The 24,935-nt window shown below is 44.0% G+C and overlaps 1 protein-coding gene across 1 annotated transcript; it reads left to right on the top strand.

Moving 5' to 3' along the window:
• Positions 1 to 1,681: 1,681 nt before the first annotated feature.
• Positions 1,682 to 24,063, top strand: paplna (papilin a, proteoglycan-like sulfated glycoprotein). Its single transcript, XM_070980053.1, has 28 exons — positions 1,682 to 1,908; positions 4,254 to 4,316; positions 5,019 to 5,122; positions 8,541 to 8,601; positions 8,757 to 8,859; positions 8,974 to 9,104; positions 10,530 to 10,653; positions 10,827 to 10,907; positions 11,000 to 11,172; positions 11,326 to 11,449; positions 11,561 to 11,687; positions 11,864 to 11,929; positions 13,496 to 13,700; positions 14,715 to 14,891; positions 15,100 to 15,250; positions 15,399 to 15,479; positions 16,945 to 17,140; positions 17,410 to 17,494; positions 17,849 to 17,984; positions 18,368 to 18,866; positions 20,161 to 20,319; positions 20,412 to 20,539; positions 21,299 to 21,353; positions 21,452 to 21,598; positions 21,915 to 22,042; positions 22,265 to 22,373; positions 22,753 to 22,928; positions 23,347 to 24,063. The coding sequence occupies exons 2-28, from the start codon at positions 4,260 to 4,262 to the stop codon at positions 23,505 to 23,507; spliced, it is 3,744 nt and encodes a 1,247-aa protein (XP_070836154.1). The 5' UTR covers positions 1,682 to 1,908; positions 4,254 to 4,259; the 3' UTR covers positions 23,508 to 24,063.
• The last annotated feature ends 872 nt before the right edge of the window (positions 24,064 to 24,935 follow it).

Raw genomic sequence — 24,935 nt, 5'->3', positions numbered from 1 at the left:
AGTTGATTTGAGATCAGACTTTTGAGTTATTGGGAACACAAAATCAAAGTTCAACATCGAGGACTGATGTCGTTCGTTTGTTGCTTCTTTTTTTAAAGCTAATGTTCAGTTTGGGGTTCTGGAGGCTGCAGCTCAAAATACTTCACATCATTTTGTTATCTTCATGACTTTTTCTAATTTTATGAAAATTGCTTATAAACACAATGATTACACGTTTTAACAGTCTGTCTCAGAGGCTCCGGCAGTAACGTGTGGTTAAATGCAATGATCGCTGCTGACTGTACGTTTTGCTCTTTTGGTTCATAGGAGGTTTACATGAGGAACATCACTGCAGGATAACATCTACAGTTTTCTGCCTGTTCAGCAAATGTGCAGCCAAGTTTGTGACAAAGGGAAGGGTCTACTTTTAGTTTCAGTAAAGTCAGACGAAAAGAAAAAAATATCTCCAAAGAAAAAATGGCTGACTTTGCAGTTGTTGTTGTTATTTTTAGCCACGGTAGCATCATGGCTGGTGTCGCTGGATCAGAGTGAAATATCTCAACAGCTATTGGCTGGATCATCAAGACACTTTGTACAGATATTCATGGTCCCCAGAGGATCAACCCCGCCAACTTTGGTGGTTCTCTGACTTTCCACCAGTGCCACCATCAGGTCAAAGCTTTGACTTATTCAGTGATCCACATGATATTTGTGGTTCCCAGATGATGAACCCTAATGTTCCTCTGACTTCTCATCCAGCACCACCATCAGGCAAAAATCTCACTTTGTCCACTTCTTTACTTTTTCACCAAACACCTGCGAAACTGGACTTTTTCACCAGCCTAAGCTTGACTTTCTGTTACGTGCTAATTTGCAAACGTTAGCATGTAAACACGCTAAGCTGGGATGATGAGCATTACAACTGCAGGTCGCTGAGCGTGTCAAAGCCTGTTTGCAGGTTTTGAGGAGGACTGCGCATGTGAAAAAAGTTGCCTTTGGTGGCTCCAGAGGGGGCTGCATCAAACCAGACAAACTGCCTCAGGTGACATCACTCGAGTCAATATGAGCTGCTGTCGAAAGAAATCCAGAGGTGTGGCGTTAGGAAGAAGTTAAGTTTACCAAACCTCTGTAGCCCACTCCTCATTTCTCTATATTAGCTGCTATTAACATAGACGCAGTCGGGTTGCATTGTGGGTAATGTAGGCACCAGATTTTGACAAAGAGGAAGACTGTATGGAATAAAAAATGATATATTTGGCTCTGCAGCATCTGTTTTGCTGCATCTGACAATGAGGACATAAAGCCAATGTCAACAAAAGGGTTACTAAGTCCGACTAAATATAAAATCCAGCTCTCTTGAACACTTGGTGCCAATTTTCAGCTCAAAATGACTTTGCATTAAAGTCAGAAGTTTGCAGGGATATGGCTGTGGATGATTACCCTGCTATTACATGGAGGGTAGGCACACTGGGAGAGCATTAGGCTGTAATGATGCGTTAGTTTTAGCAAGGAGGGAATAAACTTTTCCCAAACAACATCTCGGATACGCTTCTGGGGGCCTTACAACAAACGAACACGGTGATTAGTTGTTATTTTTGCAGCCTGAAATGACAGACTGGTGTCCGTCAGGAGGGGCTGGAACCGGACCGGATGGTTAAAAAGCGCGCTGATGACGCCGCTGAGGAGGTTTAACCAACGGGACCTTTCTCCTCTTCTTCTTCTCGGTTTCCTGTCGGACGCAAGACAAACACAGAGGGAGAGACAAAGGCTTCCAGGCAGATAACCCTCCTCATACATCCAGGACGCATCTTTGAGCCAAAGCTCCGGAGAGGAACCAGCTGTCAGCCCCGCTGCGCCCTGAACGGTCCCTCCGCGAGGATCCTCCGGGTCCAGGACTCCAAGAAACCGCTTTTAAAGCCAGAGATCAGGGTGAGTAGCCCAGTGATTCCCCCTAATCGACAGTGGAGGTTTCTTCTTATGTCAGATTTCCTTTTAATGAGTCGTTTTCTAATGGAAAAGCGTATTTTGGCGCACTTCTCAGCGAAAACGAAAATATTCGTCAGAGGAGATGAAAAATAGCTTTTAATCTGAGAAAAGGGTTAAAGAGAAAGTTTGTTTGAATCATAGTCCAAGAGAAATTACAAAACTACTCGTGTGCAGAGATGGATATCACTCCAGAAACCACCCTGCTGTGATAATCTATAGATATGCGTGCGCACTGGAATATTATAGGAATAATACGGAGATAAAAGAGTTTAAAAAAAAGTATATAAATCAATCAACCACAGTGTAGCCTACAGAGACACTTTCTAATGAGAAAATCAAATATCCAGCCTCTTATTATTGAATATTTATAGAGATATTATGAATATAATGGTTTCTCCTCTCAGGATCCATTGACGCTTTTCCAGACTGACCAGGTGTCCTCTGCAGACACGCTTCACACACAGTGTGCAGAACACAAGACACTGCTTGCCCTGGCTGACTGACGAGTAATTGTTAATTTGGTTGGATAAAAGCGTGTATAGCTTGAGGCCAAAGGCTTTTATGAGCTGGAATAAAAAGTGCGGGATGCAGGAATCAGCAAAGGTATTTTTCAGACGCTCACTGGTTGATTGTACAGCAGAAGAATATCAAACTGTACTGAAAATCACTCAGATTAGTAGATTAATTAATTGGGAAATGATCTGACAAGCATTATATCACTTATTATTAATTGAACCTGTCTTTGGGAGGCTCCAGTCACTAAAATGAGTTTTACTGACTCTCTTTTTAACATATTCTTCAGGTATTTAAGGTATGTGTTTACTTTAACGTGTCCACAGTAGTTTTTAGTGGCTGTGAGGAGCAGATTTGCATTCTTGGTTTCTAATTAACTGCTAATGATGGTTAGCTGATGTCTATTATGCTTATATTTAAGGTCAGTGTTCAGGCAGGATGCAGTGTTTGTGATCAGTCAGTTCATGGGTTTGTTGGACATAAAATGAACAACAGTGTTAAATTTATCTTTTGCACTGTGCACTGAATATCTTTGCTTTTTACCACTTATAATGGTATTTTTAACAGTTTTCTGGACAAAACATTTAACTTAATTAATGAGCAAAATCAGTCGAAAGATTAATTAGTGATGAAAATAGCCATTGGGTCAGTCCTGTCTTTTACTTTATCAGAGTTTTTGGCTCAGGCAGAAGAGAACCAGACTGCCGCCTGGCTGAGTGGCTCATTCTGGGGCTCCTGGTGTTGGAGAGCGTCAGATCAGACATGCTGACTGCTCGTCTTCCCTCTGACATCATCGTCTCTCTGACTTCTCGCCTGTTCGCTGTGGGGCGTTCGTGGCTGCAGGGTAGCTTTCCTCCCTGCCGGGGGAGATGGTCGCCCTGGCAGACAGGGTCAGAGGTGGTTTGGCAGCGCCAGCCGGCCCCCTTCCCTCTCTCTCAGGGGGGCAAGAAACCCTCCGTTTGCCCTGGAAAAAACAAACAAACAGCCTCTCCGCATGCAACAAAGGAGACATTTTTAGCTCAGTTGAGCAATTAAGTGATGAGATAGAAGAGGGGAATGATAAGGCTGCTGGTCAGAGTGTCGCAAAAAGCTTTTTTAAAGTTTGGTGAAAATACTTTTCAGCAAATTAGGCCTTGATATACAACCCACCTCCAAAAAAATCAAAACACCTGTTTGGATCGTTCCACAGGTAAACAGGTTGATTGGTAACAGGTGATAGTGTTATGATTGGCTATGAAAGGGGCATCCTGGGAAGGCTCAGACCAACCAACGCTGAAACTGACACCTTCAACATACGAGGTTTCCATCCGGCAGACACCCACAGTGCAGCTCCAGCTGCTGATTATCTGCTGCGGTTGGTGGCTGCAGACCAAACCACAGAGCTTGTTTGCATCGGTCGGCTGAGCGAACGTTCAGTTTGAAGGTCTGCGTAAAGATCTGCGCTGAACTCAAACATACACTCGCTGACTTCTAGCTGATTTACACACTTGGCAGAGTGTCAGGAAACGCTGCAGGGTGACGTGTGTGCAGACCGTCAGCCAAATCTGAGGCTGATGCTGCTTTTTATTGTCTCGTGTTTATTGTCGTTGGATCAGATAAGAGGAGGTTTTGCTCAGAAACCTCTTGCAGTCCTGTTGGCCTGCGTCTCACATCAATTACAGTTTATGCTCTTGTTACTCCGGCTCGTTTCCGGAAAAGTTGCTCAATGTGTAACAGCCTCTATTAGTCACAGTGACTAACTCTGGATGTCTCCTCTTTTTTTGCTTTAATTCCAGGGAACAATGAAGATGCTGCTGCCTCTGGTAATCCTTCAGCTGCTCTTGGCTCCAGCGCTCACGGTAAACTCCCAGAGGGTCGGCTGAAAATGAGCAAAACCAAAGACGTCAGCCTGTTGTTAGAGGCTTAAATCTGTGCAGTTTGTACATTATATCAGCCGTATGTAGAGCATTGCTAATCAATTAATTGTTGATGGTTACAGGTTCTAAACTGTGAGGATTGGCTGCTTTTCCTTTTTATTAGCATTATTGTAAGCTCTTAAACTCTTGACTAGTGAGACATTCAAGAAATTCTGATTTTCATTTTTCATTGTTTGTTGATGTTTTATAGATCTGATCTGATGATTAATCTTGAAACTTAAAGGATTATAAGTGTAAAAAAATGAATAGTCATTAGTTGCAGACTGATGTAATAAGTCCAATATTACATAATGCAAAATAATGTTAAGTGTAATAGTAAAAGGTGCATATGTGACATTTGGGCTGCAGTCTAAACGGTGCGATCGCCACAGAAACATGTCTGTATTGTACTTTCTTGGAGCTCCACGTGGTGTCTGCTCTGCAGCTGTCGGTCCTATCACGGTTTTTGGCTTAAAAACTGACTTTCAAAGCTCATTTTCGACCTCAGTACAGTTGCTGGTTCTGAATACAAGACTGAACTTTGACACTCAGGGAGATTTGGCAGAGAAAACACTTTGTAACGTGACTTAATGTTGTTTTTATTTACACTGTGACGTCGTGTATAAACTGCTGTCTCATGTCCAGGTGCCCAGCGTGGACCACTGGGACACATGGGGGCCTTACGGAGAATGCAGCCGCAGCTGTGGCAGCGGTGTGACCACGAGGACCAGGCGCTGTATCACCCACAGGTAGGTCCCCTGCCCTTATTTATCTATGTGGAACACACCTGCATACACACAAATATGCCTGTATAAACACACTCCCTGCACATGGACTCGCAGTCGGCCTCTTTGACAATCTGAGCTCATTGTGAGGTCCTGAACACACACACAGGTTTTTTACCCCGAGTGAATAAAGCTACTTGTGAGGCTCATGGGCGCAGACTGTATCTTGATTTTAAAAGAATGCCTTGAAGTCATGAGGACGTGAGCTTGTCTTACGTCCAAAGCAGACTGCAGGGAGGGGCCCTTTAACATTAAAAGGACCTCTCCTCGCTGGGTGTTGCCTGCTGGCTGCTGAAGGGGATCAGATGAGGAGGGAATATTTCTGCCTTTTTTAGGCTGGAAAGACTTCAGAAGTGGTTTAAAAATGTTCCTCCTCTGCTGCGCACATGTGTTGTTTTTTTAAAGCATCACTTCTTTAAATACTTTTTCACGCTGCTTTGGGAAGCTGCTCCTCTTTACCTCTGACTGAACAGGACAGGGTGAGGTCACACTTGCTGTTGTTGCCAGCTTACACTGTAAATATTCCCTTCTTAGCTCGTATTGCTGGAATCCAGCCGGCATGTTGCCTCATGTAACACACAAAGTCATCTGCATTCATGAGGTGGGACGTGGTGTGTGTCTTATTTTGGTTTACCCCCAAATATTCAGACTCTGTGCTCATGTAAGAGAACCAGTACATTAAAGTAAAAATACTCCAATGCAAGAGAAAGTATTAGCAGCAAAATACCAAAAGTGAGGGGGCTCGTTCAGTCCCTGTGACCAATACATTATGTATGATGCTCCTCTTAATCTTTCTTTAATGTAACTTGACATTTTGGGGCTTCGAACAGTCACTGAAATGAAACCATCTAAAGGGGAATTCTGTGTTTGGTGGAACTGCTAACAACTCATAGACATCTGAAACGTGCCAAAGGGTCCCAACTACTTTTAGTAAGGGGTCACAAAGCCAAGAAAAGGTTTTATAACCTTATCGTGTTCTTTTAAGGTAAAATCCACATCTGTACAGTAAGACAGATGTCAGACTAATGGAGTGCAGTGAAAACTACAGTAATTCCCCTGTGAAATGTTGTGAAGCGTACAAGTACCTCAAAATTGTCCTTTTCATGCCATTGAAGGTCGCTGCTGCTGTAATTTCCTCTTAGGCCTCCAGTCAAAACTTGATAAACTTCTCTCCACCTAAATGTCATCTGTCAGTCATTAGCTGCTGTTTACGGTCTTTGTGGCCATAAAGTGTTCAGCAGAACTTAGGTGTGTCTCAGTTATTGAGCAATAACTCCGAGGGAAAATTTGACAAAAAGGACGATTTTTTCTTTTTCTTTCTTTGGGTTGGGGGGTGGTGGGTGGTGGTGAGTATTCCCATCAGGCAGAACGCGTCTGTAATGAGCTGTTTCTTTAACGTGTCCAAACACTTATCTGATTCACGCTGTTTGGTTTATTGCGTTCACGTGCAGGCAAACTTTTTTGACCTCACAGTAATGGGAAAGATGAATGGATGGATCTGTGCGGGATACTGGTGTTTGACAGATTGATCCATGTACTGACGCTGGTTTTCAACATGTCCGTGCAGTCAGTCAGTGAGTCAGACGGTCTGTCAGGGAGTCTGTTTCCCCTCTGCAGCTGAATGATGAATAACAGTGAGTCCTGCCCACTGCTACATAGTAGGATGAACTCTGTCATATCTTGTCTGCCAGGTTTGCCAGAATCACACCTTTAAATACTATGATTAGACAGCTGTTGACTCATTGTGTGCTTTACAGGAACTCCCATTTTGCCCAGCACTCATTTTAGTTTTAAATTTCTTGATCTCCTTCCAAAGGAGGCGCACTTTGAAGCTTTGGAATTAAACTCATCATTTTGTCAGTCTATCATATCTTTTAATTTTGTGTCATCAATCAGTTTGTGTACCAATAACTTTTCCACCTTTCTAGTTGGTCTCATTTGAAACTGAAAGTGCTGTCTGCTGCTGGAAATCTTTTTTTCCATTCCCAGGTGAGAAGTTGAAGGCTGGATGTTGTCACCGAGCGTTTGGACATGTTTTAGTCTCCGTCCTGGCGTGCTGACAGGAGCGCATCTTGTTTTTTTTGGCTTAAGGGCAGGTACTTTTGGAGGTGACTTAATCATGAGTTATCAGCATGGCTGGAAGGGAGGGAGGCAAAACAATCTGCTGTCTCACGGTTCACCGCCATGTGCGCCCATGTTTGTGCGAGCTTCAGGCTCAGCACAGATGATGTTGAGGCTTCTGCTCTTGCTGAGAGCTCATTTTTTTAAAGGCACAGATTAAAGAGGAATGCCACTTAATGTCAGAGCTGGAACTTGTTATTTCAGTCTGAGCTGTATTTGCATACGTGCTCTGCAGACTCACCTACTCATTAACTGTTTCTGCGTTACAATAATGACCCATAAAGTTTTAATGAAACTTAAGTCAGAAAAGATGCGAAAGGGGATTTTTATAGCACCGACAGAGCTAATGAAAACACATATTTGTGGCTTAAAGGGGCACTCCCCTGATTTGACACATGAATGTCAGTTTTCTTGCCATCAGGAGTTCGACTCAGCATGTGAAATCACTTAATGATGTCTTCTGTGGCTCTGGAGGAGCTTTCCAAAGTCTGAAAAACAAACCTGCTAATGCCATCAGAGTTATCGCTCTTTGTAACCTGAAGCAGCAGATGGTTTGTCACACAGAACCATGTGGGAAAACGTCCACGGAAACTGTTTGGAAAAGGGCAGGTGCTGTCGAAAAATACTTGGCAGGTGATTGGATGAAGCATCTGTCTATCACGGGCTAACTTCGGCTCCTCAGATCAACGAAACGTATGACGTAGCATGAGAGCGAAAGTCTTGCCAAAGTCGTTCAAGAAAAGTGTGAAAACATCCTTTTTGTACCAGGCTGCAAACAAGTTTATTTCTGCTGTGCAGTTCATCACTTTAATATGGGGGTCTATGGGGATTGACTCGGTTTTGGAGCCAGCCTCAAGTGGCCATTCAAGGAACTGCAGTTTTTGGCGTAAGTCCTGGAGGTTACAGACTGGAGGTGAGGGAGTTTAGTAGGTAGAGGGGAGGTCAAATGAAGGATACTAATCTATGAATTATGGGAAATGTAGGATCCAGAGCTTCTAAAGTCAGGATATCTTGGCCTGCTGCTTCACTTTTGACTATCTATCTTTTCCGAGGAATCCAACTGGCCCATAAAATTTACTGCAGTCCCGCTTTAAAACTGAGTGGTTCCATATATCAGATAAGGTTTATATGACTCCCTTGTAGCCTCATAAAGAGATAATGGATATTTTGCTCTCGGGTCAGTTTTGAGAGGTGCTGCTTCATCCCTGGGTCGTAAGAAGATATTGAAGTCTCATATTGGTGCTTTATTTTGTGCACACAGGACCGATGGAGGACACAACTGTGTGGGACCAGACAAGTCTTACCGCTCCTGCAACATCCAGGTGAACAAACACATCTGAAACTCTTTTTTGTGTTGTGTTTTGCCAATATATGTGCCTAATAAATCCATAACCCAGCTGCCACACGCATGAATGGCAGCTACCATCAAAGTAAATGAAAGTATCATCTGTAAACATTGTTTTTTCCTCAATTTCAGGACTGTCCGGAGGGATCCAAGGATTTCCGTGAGGAGCAGTGCTCCCAGTTTGATGGGACCGACTTCCAGGGCAAACGCTACCAGTGGCTCCCATATTATGGAGGTCAGAAGCAAAGGCTTGTTTTTGGATTTGCAAAAGCACATAGCTGGCTTCAAATTTGGGAATGAACTAAGAGCGCTTACTTTTATTCTGAAATGAAACCCGTCTCTCCGGCAGCTGAGAACCCCTGTGAGCTGAACTGCATGCCAAAAGGAGAAAACTTCTTCTACCGCCAACGCAGGGCTGTGGTCGACGGTACGCCCTGCCACCCAGGCCGGAGGGATGTTTGTGTGGACGGAGTCTGCAAGGTAGGCTGGCAGGCAGCAAACACATGTTCTTCACCTCTTAGAAACAGTAAGAGCTGAAGAACTGAGCTACATCGGTGCTTTCCAACACCAAATCTGCTCTATTAAGGCGCTAATCTGATGAATATTGACACCAGAAAACAATAATTTCTGAAATCACTAGTTATGAGATCAGATGGTAATCTCTGAAACAACAAGCAGCTTTAATGGGCACATTTTATTATCTGCAAATGCAACTTCATATGCTTCCTGATACAGTTATATTTGTTTCCAATTAGCCTTTTTTTGGGGCACACAGGGTTATATTTGGATTTATGGTGCATTTCAGCCCAAACATTACAACTGTCTGGCGCTTGAGCGAGCTGGAGGGGCATTTTGGTTGCTCAAGTGCTGAACACTCCCAACCTAAGTACAAGGTATTTTCCACCTTAAAAGAGATTCACCTGCCTTTAGTGGATCAGATGTTGTAATCCGGATAGAGATGGCATCTTAATAGCAGGTGTAACTGGGGTCTTTAAGTGCAATTTTAGTGTCTAACACCTCAAGTGACATTTCTGGGATCAGGCTGTTTGTGGCTGAAGGATCACGTTAACAACTATATAAACGTCATTTGCAAGGTTTTCAGTTCCCTGTATGTGCTATTAGTAATTGTTATGAATTATTAGCCTTATGTAACTGGAATTTAATGGCATGTGCAATGTTCTATGACATCGCTGAGGAGTTAATTGATTACATGACTTTAATAATCTAACAACAGGATCACTTTGTCCATCTGATCAAAGTCAGAGGAGGGAAATTTCTCCGAGGTTCAGGTCACACAAACGGCTGCTTCACAGCGTCGCTCCATTAATCAGAGCGGACACAGTCGGAGGATTAGTTTCACTCTGCGGAAATGTCAAACACCTCTGCTCTCATTCTGTTCTCCTTTCCCTCGTGAAACACCTCCTCTGTTTAACCCCTGTCATCATGTCCTCATCACCTCCTCCGTGGGGAGCCGCTATCCAAAATACTCTGCTCTCAGGTCTGCTTTTTCTAAGCCTCCACTTATTTGACCTCCAGCTCTGGAGTTTTTGGTTGTAGGATTGCTACTCGCACAGATCTAAGCGTCTCTCACACCTTGTTAAATGTTAAATCAGGTCTTGCAGTGGTTCGGCATCTGAACCATCTACTTTGTGATTGGACTGCGTGATTGCCTTTTTGAGGGTTTATACCGTACTGTTGACTCAACACTTCTGCAATATATCGCTTGATATATTCTTGATTTAAATGGAATTGACCATTTTTATGCACACTAGTTGGTATTTTTCCAAATTTTGACATTGTTAGGATAGAAAACCATCTAAGCATCCTTTAGATCATCACAGGATGTTAAAATTCTCCAAAAAATGACTCGCTTATGAAATGTTTCCCTTCCTTTTCCGCCTTCAGCGTCTGGGCTGTGACAACATGTTGGAGTCTCCTCAGCAGGAAGACCCCTGCCTGCAGTGTGGGGGCAATGGACAGTCCTGCTACAGAGTCAAGAACAGCTTCTCTGTACACAACCTGCCAACAGGTACGCTGCAGGTCTTTAACTCGGCAACACGCGACCAGATGTTTCCAATCATCACACCATCCTCATCATCACTGAGGAACCAGAAAGCTCCAACAGCCAGAGATGTCGATTTCTTCAGTTTGTACCATTTTGTAGTCTGTATCTGTAAGAGTTATGTCTTATTCTCATTCCAGGCTACAACCAGATGTTCATCATCCCTGTTGGAGCCACCACCATCAGCATCAGAGAGACAGTGGCCACACGCAACTACCTTGGTGAGCATTCAGACTGGTACTTTGTACGTAATTCTGCAGTTTGTTTGTTTGTATTCTGTACATACGATGACTGTATGCTCTCTGATGGCCAGCTATCAAGAACCTGCGTGGTGAGTACTACCTCAATGGCCACTGGGTGATTGGGTTTTCCAGGGCAACACCCATTGCTGGGACCATGCTGTACTACCAGCGAGGGGCTGAGGGCGACAATGTCCCTGAAACCATCATTGGCCGCGGCCCCACCACCGAGCCCCTTGTTGTTGAGGTAAGAATGAACATAAACTGTGATAACTTTTGTCTTTTTATTTATTTTCTTTGTAATGTTGGTAATTGTAGCTGCTTTGAACCAAAGTCTTGGACAGACTGCCTGTGAGTGAATGATCTCAGTCTTTCTTTATGCACAACCTTCTCCTCACAGCTGATCAGCCAGGAGCCAAACCAAGGGGTTGATTATGAGTTTTACCTCCCTCATGGACGCTCCACGGATGGCTACTACTGGAGTTTTGGATCCTGGTCTGCCTGCAGTAGGGATTGTGGATCAGGTCAGTCTTAGAAAAACAATTATAACACACCTGAGTGCAGACCAGTACTTGTTTACATCTTTTTTCTCATCCTGCTTCCTGGAAACTGAAGTCTTTCGCTTCCTTCATTAGGCTACCAGTCTCGTTTGGTCTTCTGCACCATTGATAACGAGGCCTATCCTGACTACCTCTGTGCAGCTCTGCCGAGGCCACAGACCAACCGTACATGCAACCCCCATCCGTGCCCACAGACCCGCAGGTAAATGACATTTAAGTAGGCCAGCAGCACCCAGAGTTCATTTGTTCCATTGTAAGTGATAGAATATGAACCCACTATTACTTCTTTGTTTGTGCTCATAAAGTTAATGAAGTGCAAAAAAGTACCTTTCAGATCAGGCTTTTGACTGTTGCTGGTGTGTTATGACTGTCTGAAAGGATGGCGTACCTGTATCCACCACAGTTGTGGAGATCCTCAGAAAGTTCCAGAGCCTATGTATTCAGGTAACCCAGGATCTGGGTCGTAGTGAAGTTTTAGGTAGCTGCAAACACGGGGGGAGATCTTAATCATGACATCATGATGGCCGCTGATTTCCTGAGCGTGCACGTTTAGCAATTTTCTTAATTGATACCCATCCTACATCATTTGACAACTAAAAAAAAGTGCCAAAATAGTCAACAAATGTTATAAATGATTGAAAGGAATCACAGACTCTCCCCCTTCAGAGGTGTTTGACTCTAGCATCTGTGTTTAGTGCGAAGCCTGTTCCTCCATGTGGGGTGAGAACGAAGGCGTGGGGCAACTGTCCAGTTCAGAGATCTCCTTTCAACCCTTTAATGATCCTCCCTGGTCCTGGACAAACTGTCTCTCCAGTGATGACTTGATGCCAGATTCCATCAACGTCCTCCTTCTTTAACCTCTGTACCTGATCCCTGAGCTGGGCTGCTGCCTGACTGCTTTAGCGAGCTGTAACACTCTGTCCCTGTCTGTTAGTGTAGCTGTTGTGTTGTGAGGTGTTCGCAGGTCAAAGGTCTTCATGCAGGGGCTGTCAGGGATTGTGCACCTCTGAACGGGACACGGCAGCACTGGAGTGGTAGTAAAGAGCCGGCTTCAGTTAGTGACTCTCTGGTATTTCCGGCTTCTTTTCTTTGATGCCCAGAAACCTGAGATGTTTGTGAGGTTCGGGTGACGCTAACTGCAGCCCTCATTACCCCTCAATTGAAAGATAAGAACGGCACAGAAGGCCAGAACCAGTTCAAGTTCATTTCTCTTAGTTTTTAATGTGTGCTAAAGTTGGAAAAGAGATTTAGGAGACAAAATATGAGCGTGCTGTTATAGTTTTTGTCTTTGCTTTTCAGTCTGCTTCCAGTAATCAGTGTCTGTTCAGACCAAGGAGGTGAAAATACTTCCTGTCTTTCAGCTGGGGGGGTTACCTCTTCGTTCTGAATTTTTTAACACTGCAGTCTCCAAAAGGATGTGTTGTCTTTAACATGATCATGTGTCTAATTGTAGTTAGTAGTTGTTTTGCAGTGTTTTTTTTGTAACTCTGTTAAAACTATGCATCCTTTTGTATTGTGCATTTCATTTGAGGGGCTTCTTTCCAAAAACTCTGACATGTATCTGAATCAAAGAATCACTGAAACACTGATATTCAATTTCTCCTGAAACCATTAGCTGATTTGTTGATGGACAACACAAGTTTTGCAACATTTGCAACATTGTCCAGTTCCAGCTTCTTAATTTTTAGGAGTTGTTGCTTTGATCTGGTTTGGAATCATGTTACTTAAAGGTCCAGTTTGTAGGATTCAGGAGGATCTATCGGCAGAAATTGGATATAAAATTCGCAATTATGTTTTCATTAGTCTGTACTCACCTGAAAATAGGAATCATTGAGTGTTTGTAATCTTAAATGAGCTTTTTATATCTACAGAGGGAGTTTGTCCTCGTCCAGAGTCCACCATGTTGCACAGCCATGTTTTCATTTCATTTGAAAAAAAATCTTCAGTTTCTCTGTATTACATTACATCATCTCCAACATCTCCTTTCCTCCCTCCCGGTGGGTTTCCCAGCTGGAGAACCGGCGAGTGGAACGCCTGCTCAGTTACCTGCGGTGGAGGCTCTCAGATCCGCACCGTGGAGTGCGTCTCCCATGATGCCGGTGGCCCCCGCGTGGTGGAGGATGCTATTTGTGCTGCCTACGCCTCGGCACCACCCTCTCTGCAGAACTGCAACATGCAGAAGTGTGCAGAGTATCGTGCATCTAGATGGAGCGCGGTGAGTTAATCAACACACAATTTGTTCCAAAATCAAGATTCTAAGATTCATTTTACACAATGATGTAAAACCTGCACTGTTCTGTATTTATACTTAATGCAGCAATACAGCATTTGTTAGCACATTTAGCTTTGCATGACTATTTTCACTCTTGCATCCAACTGGAGTGAAAAATATTCTGGCTGCTGCAAAATAAAGAAACGTTTTTAGCTCATTAAGTTGTGGCTTCATAAAAGAGGCAGCTGGAAGTGAAAGTGAAGATAAGTGAAAAAAGAAAAACAAACCTTATAACAGAGGAGTAATACAAGACAAGCAGTGAGAAAAAATTGTAAAAATATAAAATTACAGACTCAGATTTTAGTCCAGATTTGTCTTCATTCATCTGATGTAATGACTTGAAGTTTAGCTTAAATAATATTTTCCTCACTTTTTTCTTTTCTTGCGCTTCACTGAAATTATATCCTACAAAATAACTTTAATGCCTCGACCACAGGCCATAAAAAGCATGGACGTGCTCTCCATGACGTAACCCACAGATTTCTGAAGAGTCATTGTGAAGCTCACTGACATTCGCTCCAGCTGTTGCCGTCTTGGCAGTGTCTGACTTAACCAACCAACAGGCTAATCCAAAACTGGGCAAAGACGTGGGGCGTGGGTGGAGCAGAGGAGGGCAGAAACCAAGCAGCTAGCTGTCACTCAAAGCGGCCATGCCTGTAATTATGCATTACTTTAAGCCTTAATATACTTAAACAAGTGAGTTATATAAAAAATTCTCCTCCTGCACAGCTGGCAAGAATGTGGAAATTAGATGTAGAGAGCAAAACTGTTTTTTGTACCAGGCTGTAAACATGAGGTCTATGGGGACTGTCTGGTTGTTGTAGCCAGCCTCAATTGACCATTTGAGGAGCTGCACTTGCACTGGCTTCGTGTTTCAGCCCATCGCTGAATTGGCCTCGACATTCAAGGTGCAATCTTATATAAAATCTTATGAAATCTGTGCTGTTGTGTTTGCAGTGCTCAGTGACCTGCGGTACAGGCGAGCAGACCAGGGAAGTCACCTGTGTTGGGTCAGGAGGAATGAAGCTGGAGGAAACATCCTGCAGCGCTTTGCTCCGCCCGCTTGCCGTCCGACCCTGCGAGATGGCGGCCTGCCAGAGACAGATCAGCTGGCACGTCGGGCAGTGGGGACTGGTGAGACCAGCAAAACCACAAAGAATACAGGGACACTTACGTGGAGCATCATGACATCCTTTCTGTGCTTTCAGTTAAACAGTTTCTATTGGTTACCAGCCATGAAGGCATGGCCGGGGGTAGTGGGAAGAAGGGAGGGGGTACTGACCATCTTGGGACGGTCTCTAATTATGGTTTATAGTTATAATCTCTCTCCATTTTCCTCCAGTGCTCTAGGAGCTGTGGCTCCGGCTCACGAGATCGGCAGGTGATCTGCTCAGACCAAGAGAGGAACCTGTATCCTGTGAGCCAGTGTAGCGCCCACCCCAAACCCTCCACAGTGGAGCGCTGCAACAGCCAGCCCTGCCACAGCCCACAGAGTGAGCATACACTACACAAAATGAGCTCCTCAATTAAAGCTCTTGCTCCTGCAACATATATTGTAATGCACATGTTAAATTTGCAGGTAACTGGGACAGTCACCTGTATGATGAGCGCTTGTTGTTTTGTGTCCTGCTCTCTGTGCAGTGGTTCCCAGCGTTCAGGACTCACGGGGACACGACAACACACAGACTGTTTTCCAGCCCTATGTGCCAGACCATGCAACAGGTTGGACCAAAGTTTATCCGCAGATTGACGGTTTCTCCTGTCATAGTATCATCAGTTCGTTTACAACATGTATGAGGATGTGTTCTGTGTAAAGGTGACAGATACACACTTTTAGTCACTAGTGTACTAGTGTACACTACTGTAAAAGACGAAACAACCAAGAAGTAATAATGAACAATTTTGGTTTGCCAAGTTGGGAGATACCATTTTGGGATGGTCAGTGTGTGTTCTCCTTCAGCAAATCTGGCTATTTTTTTTAGCTCTTTGTGTCATTTGCTAGCACATAGTCTTTGCCTTGCTCTTGCTTATTGCCTTTTTGCTAGCTCAGGGTAACTAGCTCTTTTTTACAAGCTCTTTCTTGTAAACTCTTTTTTGCTAGCTCTTTTTCTTTTTGCAGACTTGTTAGCATCTTTTGTCTTTGACTTTTTAGGTTTTGCTAGCTCTTCTTGCAAGCTCTTTGTCGTTTTAGCTAGCGGTCTCTTTTGCTAGCTCTTTCTTGTTAGCTCTATTCTGCTAGCTCTTTATCTTTATTCATTAACAACTTCTTGCTCTGTCTTTTTTGTTAGCTCTTTATCTTTTATTGCTAGCTAATTTTTCTACCTCTGTCTTTTTTGCTTACTTGTTTGCTTTTTTCACTAGCTTTTTCTTGCTAGCTCTTTATCTTTTATTGCTAGCTAATTTTTCTACCTCTGTCTTTTTTGCTTACTTGTTTGCTTTTTTCGCTAGCTTTTTCTTGCTAGCTCTTTCTTGCCAACTCTTTTTTTTTCTAGCTCCTTATCTTTTATTTGGACCAAAGAAAAGAAACTGTAGGTGTGATGGCACCCTAATAATTGCCACCTTTCAGTTCGCCTGCACCCCCTCCGCTCTGCTGATATAACTCCTGCCACTTTGTGCCATCAGCCCCCCTTTTCCCCGTCCAGCCCCTGTCCCAGCACTAATTATCCAGGCCTGATTGACATGTTTTCAGGGGTCTACGGACACTGTCAACCTGATTAAAATATTTTCGAAGCACTGAAGTGTGCAAGTGCTGGCTGTGGTGTTTTTGGCATGTTCTGGCATTCTGCAGTACCGTCCCAGTGGTCAGGAATTTCAAGTTTGAGGTCTTGTGTGTGCTAATTTCCTGTGAGATTGTTTAGTCTGATTGCAGGAACTACTTGTCTCAATTCATTCTCCACTGTTCCCTGCTTTATATTTACATAAACACATAGTTTGGTCATTTTTTTTGTTTGGTTAACCATATGTATGTGTTTTGTAGGCGTTCTTTTCTTATTTGCATTCTTTTGTGTCTCAGCTGCCCGTGAAGTCTGTTTGGCCTCAAGCACAATAGCTTAGACTCTATTGTAAAATTCTAAAGCGGTGTCTGAACTTCGTCATTGCTTTGTGTAGTCTTGCCTATTTAGCACAACGTGAGCTGTGGGGTCTAGTCTGCATGTGTGAACTCTCCCCCCGCTTGGTTTCATCTTAGCCCGCAGGCCTGAGACTGATCCGACCCAGACGAACACGGTCCACGACCCTCACAGCTCCGCCCCGGTCCTCCACTGCAGCCAGTCTTATTATGGCTGCTGCCCAGATGGACGCACTTCAGCCAGGGGCCCACACAGTCTGGGCTGCCCGCAGGTCTCTGTTCCCACTGCTGTCCAGCCATCCTGCATTCAGACCAGGTATCCAGCTCCAACCTGTCATTACACTGTGGTTGAGGTTACATAATGAGTCTTTTTTAGAGCCTTTGTCTGAGTGTCACTTTTGTGACTGTGTGACCGCTCTGACCAGGAATTGTTGAGTATTATGCATGGCCACCACAAATACCACCAAGTGACCAGATTGAGGCTCAGGTTTTCTTTGAAATGTCGTACATGTTTGTTATTTTTGGCTCAGACTTTCAGTACTAAGTGTTTTCTTGATCGTACCTACTCCCTTTATGTTCTGTCAGTTATGGCTGCTGCCAAGACGGAGTGACAGCTGCTCGTGGCTACAACAAGGAGGGCTGCGTGGAGTATGTGGCCCCTGCAAACACTGTAAGCGAAAGCATGACGTTCTGTGTACGGGAGACAGTGGGGAAATTTTACTGACCAGATTGACTTTAAAAACAAGATGTTTACTTGAGTGAGGAATTGTTTTTGCAGAATGAAACCTTAGAAAACAGCTAGCAGGAACATCAGTTGAAAAATGTTTATGGTTTGGAGATCTTTTGGAAGCATTGATATTTTTATGTTGATCATTTTTTGTGCTTACTATTATTATTGTTGTTGTTGTTGTTTTATGGCAGTTACAGTGAATAACACAGAAAGAAACTCAATACACAACAACTATAACACTGAAGTGTGTCAAAACTTGTGTAACGTCTGTTTCTTCTGATCTGTCATGTCTTGTTTCCTCAGGGTGCTTCTTCTCTTCCCACTGAGAATGCAGTACAGTGCCGTACCACCACCTACGGGTGCTGTTATGACCGCACCACCCCTGCAGGAGGACCCAACGGGGAAAGCTGCCCCAACCCACCCAACCACAGTAAGAGAAACAGAAGATGAAAATACATTTTTACTCATTAAGCTCTGGTTTGTGTTCTTTAACTCTTATGTGTGAACAGGAGGTCATCAAGTATCATTAAAACTGGAGTTGGTAACGTTATAGAAACCAGCAAAAATAGATTTTGAGTTGGGAGGTGATTAAGAGTGGTGATAAGAACATCAACTATAATCAATGTGTGGCACTAGAGAGCTGTTGTCCCTTTACTGGCTTTTTCATGAGCTTTCAATCGTATGACACAGTCTTCATCAGAGGATCTCTGTAGATGAAGACTGTGCCATACAGCTGAAATCACAGGAAAAACTAAACTTGCACAGTCTGGAGATTGCATGTTGGTAACTTCACTCGTCTTTTCTTTGCTGCAGTTGAACGCTCTATCTGCTCCCTGCCTCGTGCCGCCGGCTCCTGCAGCAGCTGGATATCACGCTACCACTACGATGTCATCACCTCCAAGTGTGTGCAGTTCTGGTATGGAAGTTGCCACGGCAACAGCAACAACTTCCTGACCATGGCTGAGTGCCAGAGGGTGTGCCAGGTTCATGCAACGAGCCAGCAGGGCCCTGGACCAGTCGCTCCCGCTGGAGGACCCACTCCCAGGAGGGAATCTACCCCTGGAAGGACCGCATCTGGAGCAGGCACCGCATCTGGCGGAGGACATAGAGCAGGTGGATCCACCTCTGGAGGGTCAACAGGTGCAGGGTCACGCAGCATGGGGAGGATTTTCACAGTCCACAGAGGCTCCACCAGCAGCACCGGCAGACAGGCCACAAGTGCCGCCACACACGCCCAGAGAGCTAGAATCCATCTTCACATCCGCCGGCCTTCCTATGCCACTGCTGCACAGCACACCGGTCCAGCAGCGAGGTAAGACCCTGAAGACCCAGGGAGCACAACGGAAAGCTCACGGCACGCCCGAGCCCCGCCGGCCTCATAATGCTGTTAACAACCTTCCCACCCCTGCTGAAGGAGCCCCATGAGTGGGGCCAAAGAGTGAGCTGAAGGAGATTGAAACACCACCCAAATCATGTGCATCAGTCATTTCCCCCAAAATATGATGATGTTAAAGTTGTTTATCATTGTTTCATGTATAACGATATTCCCAGCATGTATGATCCTACAAGTCCCAGAGGACAAATTTATATAAACCAACCTGATTTTTAAGTATAATCAAGTTCAATAATAATTTCAATTAATTCCAGTATAAGTTATCAATTACTAATGACAGTTAGTAGGTTAACAGTTAACCTTCTTATCCAAGCTCGCGAGAACCTAACACCCCCTGAAGATCTTGTTTTTGCTGACACCAACTTGTCCTACGGAATATGTTGTGTTTTATGTATTTTATGCAACACACTCTTTACAAAACCCTTGCTTTGTAAAATACTGTGTTTGTCTCACGCCTGTCTGAGCAGCAGCACCTGGTTTCTTCCTTTAACCTCCACAAAGTGTCTGGAGAAGTCGTCACACTCACAGCGACTCTAAATGGACAGCTCTACTGTTTAATGCTTCTGGGACTTTTCACTGTCTGTCAGCCGTCTTTTTTGTGCCTGCTACCTCACTGTGTCAGCCGCCACCACCTTTGGGCTTTGTGTCGTCCCCTCGATGTCATTAGATAAAACTAATAAAGGTTCGTCTCTGATGTCCATCCGCCGTTGTATGTGTGGAGTCACTAAACCCTGTCTGTCCTCACCTTACATCTGTGTGGTTGTAGTAGCTTCATCACAGGTTTTAGCTGCTTTTTGGGAACTTTGGGTTTTTTTCTGGTGTAAGGAAACGTGTCCTTTGTCTCTGTGTGTTAACATCACCCTTGATTTTTAACATTTGCCGATCCATAACAGAACTTGTTTTGTGGGTGAAGGTTTTTGCTGTTTGTCTCGTCACTTTTCTCGTTGCATGGGCCCTTTGTGTGCCAGCTGGCTTTCACCTCTGTCTTTCTTCTCTGAGCTTTCTTTGATACACCTCTGAAGCCAGGTTGTGGGCGATCTTTATGCTTGCTTTGGTGACTGCTAATAAAAGTACCAACAGTAGAGCATAAAGTGACTCTTTCATCCTCTTCCTCCCTTCAATCTTCTCTTTCTTGTGTTTTCCAACTTTCTCCTCCGTCCTTCTTTTCTTCCTTTCCTTCCTTCCTTCCTTGTATCCCTTCCTGTGTCCTCAGTTTGACCCTGGGAGAAGTGACCATCGATAAGACCGACCCCTCTACAGTGGAAGCTTTAGTCGGCCAGACGGTGGTGCTGCCCTGCAGAGTCAGCCCGCCGCCGTCCTCCACTGTGACCGTGGAGTGGAGAAGAGACGGTATCCCTCTGTCTACCCACAGGTCGGTAGAAACACACACATATTATACCTTTAATGTTGTTTTCTGTCAGTGTTTGTGATTCTTTTCTTCCTCTTCATCTCTATTTTCTTCAGGCATCATCAGCAGCCCAATGGCTCCCTGTTAGTTGGTCCTCTCACGAAGTTGGACTCTGGTTGGTTTTTGTGCGTGGCGACTCGTGAACGGGAGAGAGACCACCGCTACATTTACCTGTCCGTCACAGGTAATGCAGCAGCATCTGCATGAAATTATTTCATTTGCTGACTCTACTAATTTGACTTTATTTTGATCTTAGATGGAATTTTTGGCCACAGTAGCAGTGTGGCTGTATACTGAAGGAATGGTACTATTGGTCTCTCTGTTGGCAAAGATCAGCCTCGGTTATACTTTAGTTGGTGCTAATTAGAAAAAGCTAGCATGCTAACATCGTAACCTAAGAGGGTGAACATGGTGACCATTGTACCAGCTTAACATCAGCATGTTAGCATAGCATTTAGCTCAAAACGCTGCTGTGCTGTAGGATTTTTCTTTCCAGATTCGTGTGTTTTTAATATGAGCAAACAATATGTTCATCCTTTTGTCCATTCTTTGTTATTGAAAGATTTTTTTCATTTCTATCTATAAATTGACAACATGCATGGACATAAACAGAGTGTAGATTGTCCAGCACATTGCATATCTCTCAACGTCAGGGCTTTCTAAGAAAGCTTTTGAGAAATAACTGTCACCCGCTGTGCATTCAGCTAATTGGGGCCAGGTTCGGTCAAAACCTTAATTTGACCGACTTTAACCCCAATTAGTCCATCACACGTAAATCCAGAAGGTGGGGTTGAAGCCCTGATGTCATGGATGATGTCAGAGGTTGTGCCAGAACACGCTGACCTTGAGAAGTTAGTCGGTCTTTACGCATGATGTGTTACTGTGACATTATGTGAGTGAATTATGACACGAGCATTCACCCAATCGTTTGTGTCCCTCACAGAGGGATCGTCTCAGCTGACTCCCACCTCGTGGCCCAGAGATGGTCCCTTCCCTCGGTAAGAACAATCCCTCTTTCTCTTCGTGTCCTCTCTGAGGTCTGTTAAATGATGAAACGGTCACTGACACCGGCTTTCTCTCCCTGTGATTCTGTCAGATTCAGTATCGAGAGGTCAGGCTCTTCTTCGCTGGAAATGCGATCAGGACAAACCGCCAGACTTCCCTGTAAGATTGTCCCTCCATCAGCACTTCAGTCTGTCAACATTCAGTGGACTAAAGATGGACAGATCTTCACTGACTCCAGGTAATGATCATACTGCTCTCCTCTCCTCTCTCATACTGATTGTGAAGGAACTGTCAAACTCCAGAGAAAAGTGGATTTTTGTGATGTGCAAGATATTGTCTTTGGTGAGGAAATTATGTTTCCAGGAAAATTAAAGCTGTAATAGATGAACACTAACTGTAAATTAGTTTACACATTAACAACACACTAATCCCAACAACTTTAAACCAGATTTTAGGTGCAGTTACAATCCTTAAACACCACCTTTAGACGTGTTTGGAGAAATACTTTTCTCCTTCAGTAAAGGATCTGAGTTCTGAACGCTGCTGTGTTGCAGGTACACACAACATTCAGACGGCACGCTGATCATCGGCTCTCTGAAGTCTGCAGACTCTGGCGTCTACACATGTACAGCCTCCACTCAGCAGCAGCTGGAGCAGAAACAGCTGCAACTCAGAGTGCAAAGTGAGTTTTATTCCCATCAGGCCAAACAAACAAACAACAGAACATGCAGCTGTTAACGTGCTCATTACTGCTGCATGTTCATCGATGTTGTAATGTCACATAATGACCAGCAGATGTCAGTACATCTGAACGTCCTCAGAATAACTCTGTGTGAACTTAACAGGGTTTAAGGTTTTTTTTGGCTGAAAAAAATCACCTTCTCCTTCTGGTTTTATTGTCTAGCGGACCTGAAGATCACCACAGCTCCTAATAACATCCAGGTGTCTGAAGGCAGCACGGCCGTCCTCCCCTGTGTGGTCTCAGGAGACAACGTCAGTATCGGCTGGTCCAGGTAGTAACTTCCATTATCAAGCTCAAGTATTGGTCCTGTTAGACCTCATGATGAATTGACGCTTTTTGGGCCTTAGAGTATTCAACACAATGAACAACTCTTACAGAGTGTAAAGCCCTTATTATTGCCTGAAGCTGGCTCTAGTTATTAAGATTATAATTCATGTACAACAGCTTCCTTATCTATTATCAATGAGCAGTAATTAGAAGGTTATTGAGGGAAACTCTTACTTAATGGCCTAGTAGTTGTAGAATGTGGTGATGCATAATTAAGCATTAATAAGAAAGGCAAGGTAAGCAGAAATACCAATTGTAAATAAGAACTCAAAACATCTATCACAAAGCTCATGGGCCTTAACTGCTTTTCCCTTTTACTACAGAAACGGTGTCCCGGTGCGTCCCGACGGTCGGAACATCCTGACGTCCTCTGACGGCAGCCTGATCCTGAACAACGTCAAGCCTTCAGACGAGGGCACTTACACCTGCAACGCTTACACTGGCATCTACTCTGTGAGCGCCACAGCTGAAGTGAGAGTCACGAAAGACACACAACAAGGTGAGAATAATCGTCTTAACTCAGCCGTCCTGATGTTTTCTTTTCACCCATTTGCACCAGATTCTCCAAGAATACATCAAATGGTCATATGACCAAACTGCCAACTTTGTTATTCTACTTCTGTTTAAATCCCCACAAAAATCTGAGATATGGGCAGTAGTTCGCTTGTCTGGAGGCAGGCTGATGATGCTTTGAGTGATGTTGTAGCAAAACACAGCATAGAAAATCAAATGTGTGCCCTGCAGGTGAACATCAAGCACAAAGAGAGGCAGCCACTGAGATTCATGCTGTTTGATTGAGTCATTTGAAGCTTAATTTACTTTAGAGAACACCACACAATGTTCTGCGCACTGAACTGATTTTATGAGGCACAACAAAACCCTCTAAACGGGGCTGTCTTTCAACTCCGCTGTTGCAGGTGTTGATGTGCCGCCAGAATGCGTGGACCAGCCTGAGCTTGCCAACTGCGAGCTGATAGTTTACGCCCGACTTTGCTCCAACTCGTACTACTCCAGCTTCTGCTGTGCCAGCTGTACCCGGCATTCGCAGAGGAACGACAGGTTCGGTCGGCTCGGCTGAAGACGTGGAGGGTGTAAAAACTCTGGGCTGGGTGGGAGAGGGGACGGGGGACGGAGGACATGGGACGGCGGTGTTTGAAACATTGAGGACTGCATTTTGAAAACCTTCCAACACTGAACTTCTGCAATTGCCAAAATGACTCAAAGCGCTCACATCTGACCAGGTTGTGCAGAGTCACAGTTCAAGAATGCGTTGAAAAAGGGACTGATTACTGTAGCTGTAGATGCTGTGAACCAGGAGTTTGCAGAGTGTCGACACTTTGTTCAGGGAGTCTGTTTGGACACTGCTGCCTCAAACACTGAATAAGGAAACAGTAAAATGAATCGTACCACGTAAAAGTCTGTTGAATGTGATGAAGCAAAAGTCAAACTTTCTCTCTCTGCCGCCTCTCTAAAATAACTTATTTACTCACTGGACCTCCTGTATGAGTTCTCTGTTTTCTAGAGAATTGTGCTGGTTTTACTTTCAGGTCTTTGTTGAATTAGTGAATTGTTTCACCTCTGCTGTCACTGTTTTGACCACTGCTCTTTTTTTAATCTGTGTTTTGGCATTTCACTGATAAAGGGTTTTATTTTTTCTTTTATGAAATTATTTGATAATAAAAATGATATTTTGATAAAAGCTTTTGGTGGTGTGAATCCTACTTGATGTTCCAGTTTGTACCACTAGGGGTCGCTCAACATGACAAATGAAGTCCAGCCTCCTACAGCTGCTTCATGCTGAACATCTGGGTGGAACGTCTTCTTTGTGTGTAGCTGCTGAGCTGTGTTGACTGACTTAGATAACATGACATTCCTCAATGTTTCCGTTGTATCACAGTGATACCAGGCTGGTATTTTCCTGCTTGAATTAACAACCACAAACAAATATTTGCTCCTGCAAGCTCTTAGTTTTACTGTCATACCAAACATTATGAACAGAACAGCAGATGATGCTCCACCTGCTCCAGTTTTTAATGCCAGTTGAAATGATGGCTGAAACAATCACCACTAAGGACATGTCAGGAAACATCACATCCTGTGGGAGGCGCCACAGAGCACTTCACTCCAGAACAGCCAGACAACAGTTTCTTTCTTTATAATGAACACTTTATCAGTCATATAGTGTCAGAAAACCATCATCCTGTAATACCCTGTGACACCACCACACCCACTTTACTACACATTATACATTATATAGTTTTTTTTTTAGCATGTACATGAGTATAAGATTTAAATCTTCATGCTGTATTTAGTGTATGTGGACATATATAGATGCATATACTGGATGCATCTACTTCATTTGGATAAAATAATCAATTTCATTAATAATTCAGTATTTTGTTCCAGCACTCCAAAATTATTGAACTATTGCATTTACAGACTTGATATAGACAATTGCCCTGCAATGGGCTGGCGACCGGTCCAGGGTGTACCCCGCCTCCCGCCC

The sequence above is a fragment of the Chaetodon trifascialis genome, chromosome 14 (assembly GCF_039877785.1).
Source record: "Chaetodon trifascialis isolate fChaTrf1 chromosome 14, fChaTrf1.hap1, whole genome shotgun sequence".
NCBI classification, from domain to species: domain Eukaryota; kingdom Metazoa; phylum Chordata; class Actinopteri; order Chaetodontiformes; family Chaetodontidae; genus Chaetodon; species Chaetodon trifascialis.
Note: the sequence above shows the minus strand (reverse complement) of the source record. Positions and strands in the feature narration are given on the sequence as shown.

Bases quoted from the DNA above. Each gene is read 5' to 3' on its own strand.
- paplna (XM_070980053.1), top strand. From the start codon at position 4,260: ATGAAGATGCTGCTGCCTCTGGTAATCCTTCAGCTGCTCTTGGCTCCA. The intron at 18,867-20,160 runs GTAAGACCCTGA...CTGTGTCCTCAG, and splicing joins CACACCGGTCCAGCAGCGAG to TTTGACCCTGGGAGAAGTGA. The intron at 20,320-20,411 runs GTCGGTAGAAAC...TATTTTCTTCAG, and splicing joins ATCCCTCTGTCTACCCACAG to GCATCATCAGCAGCCCAATG.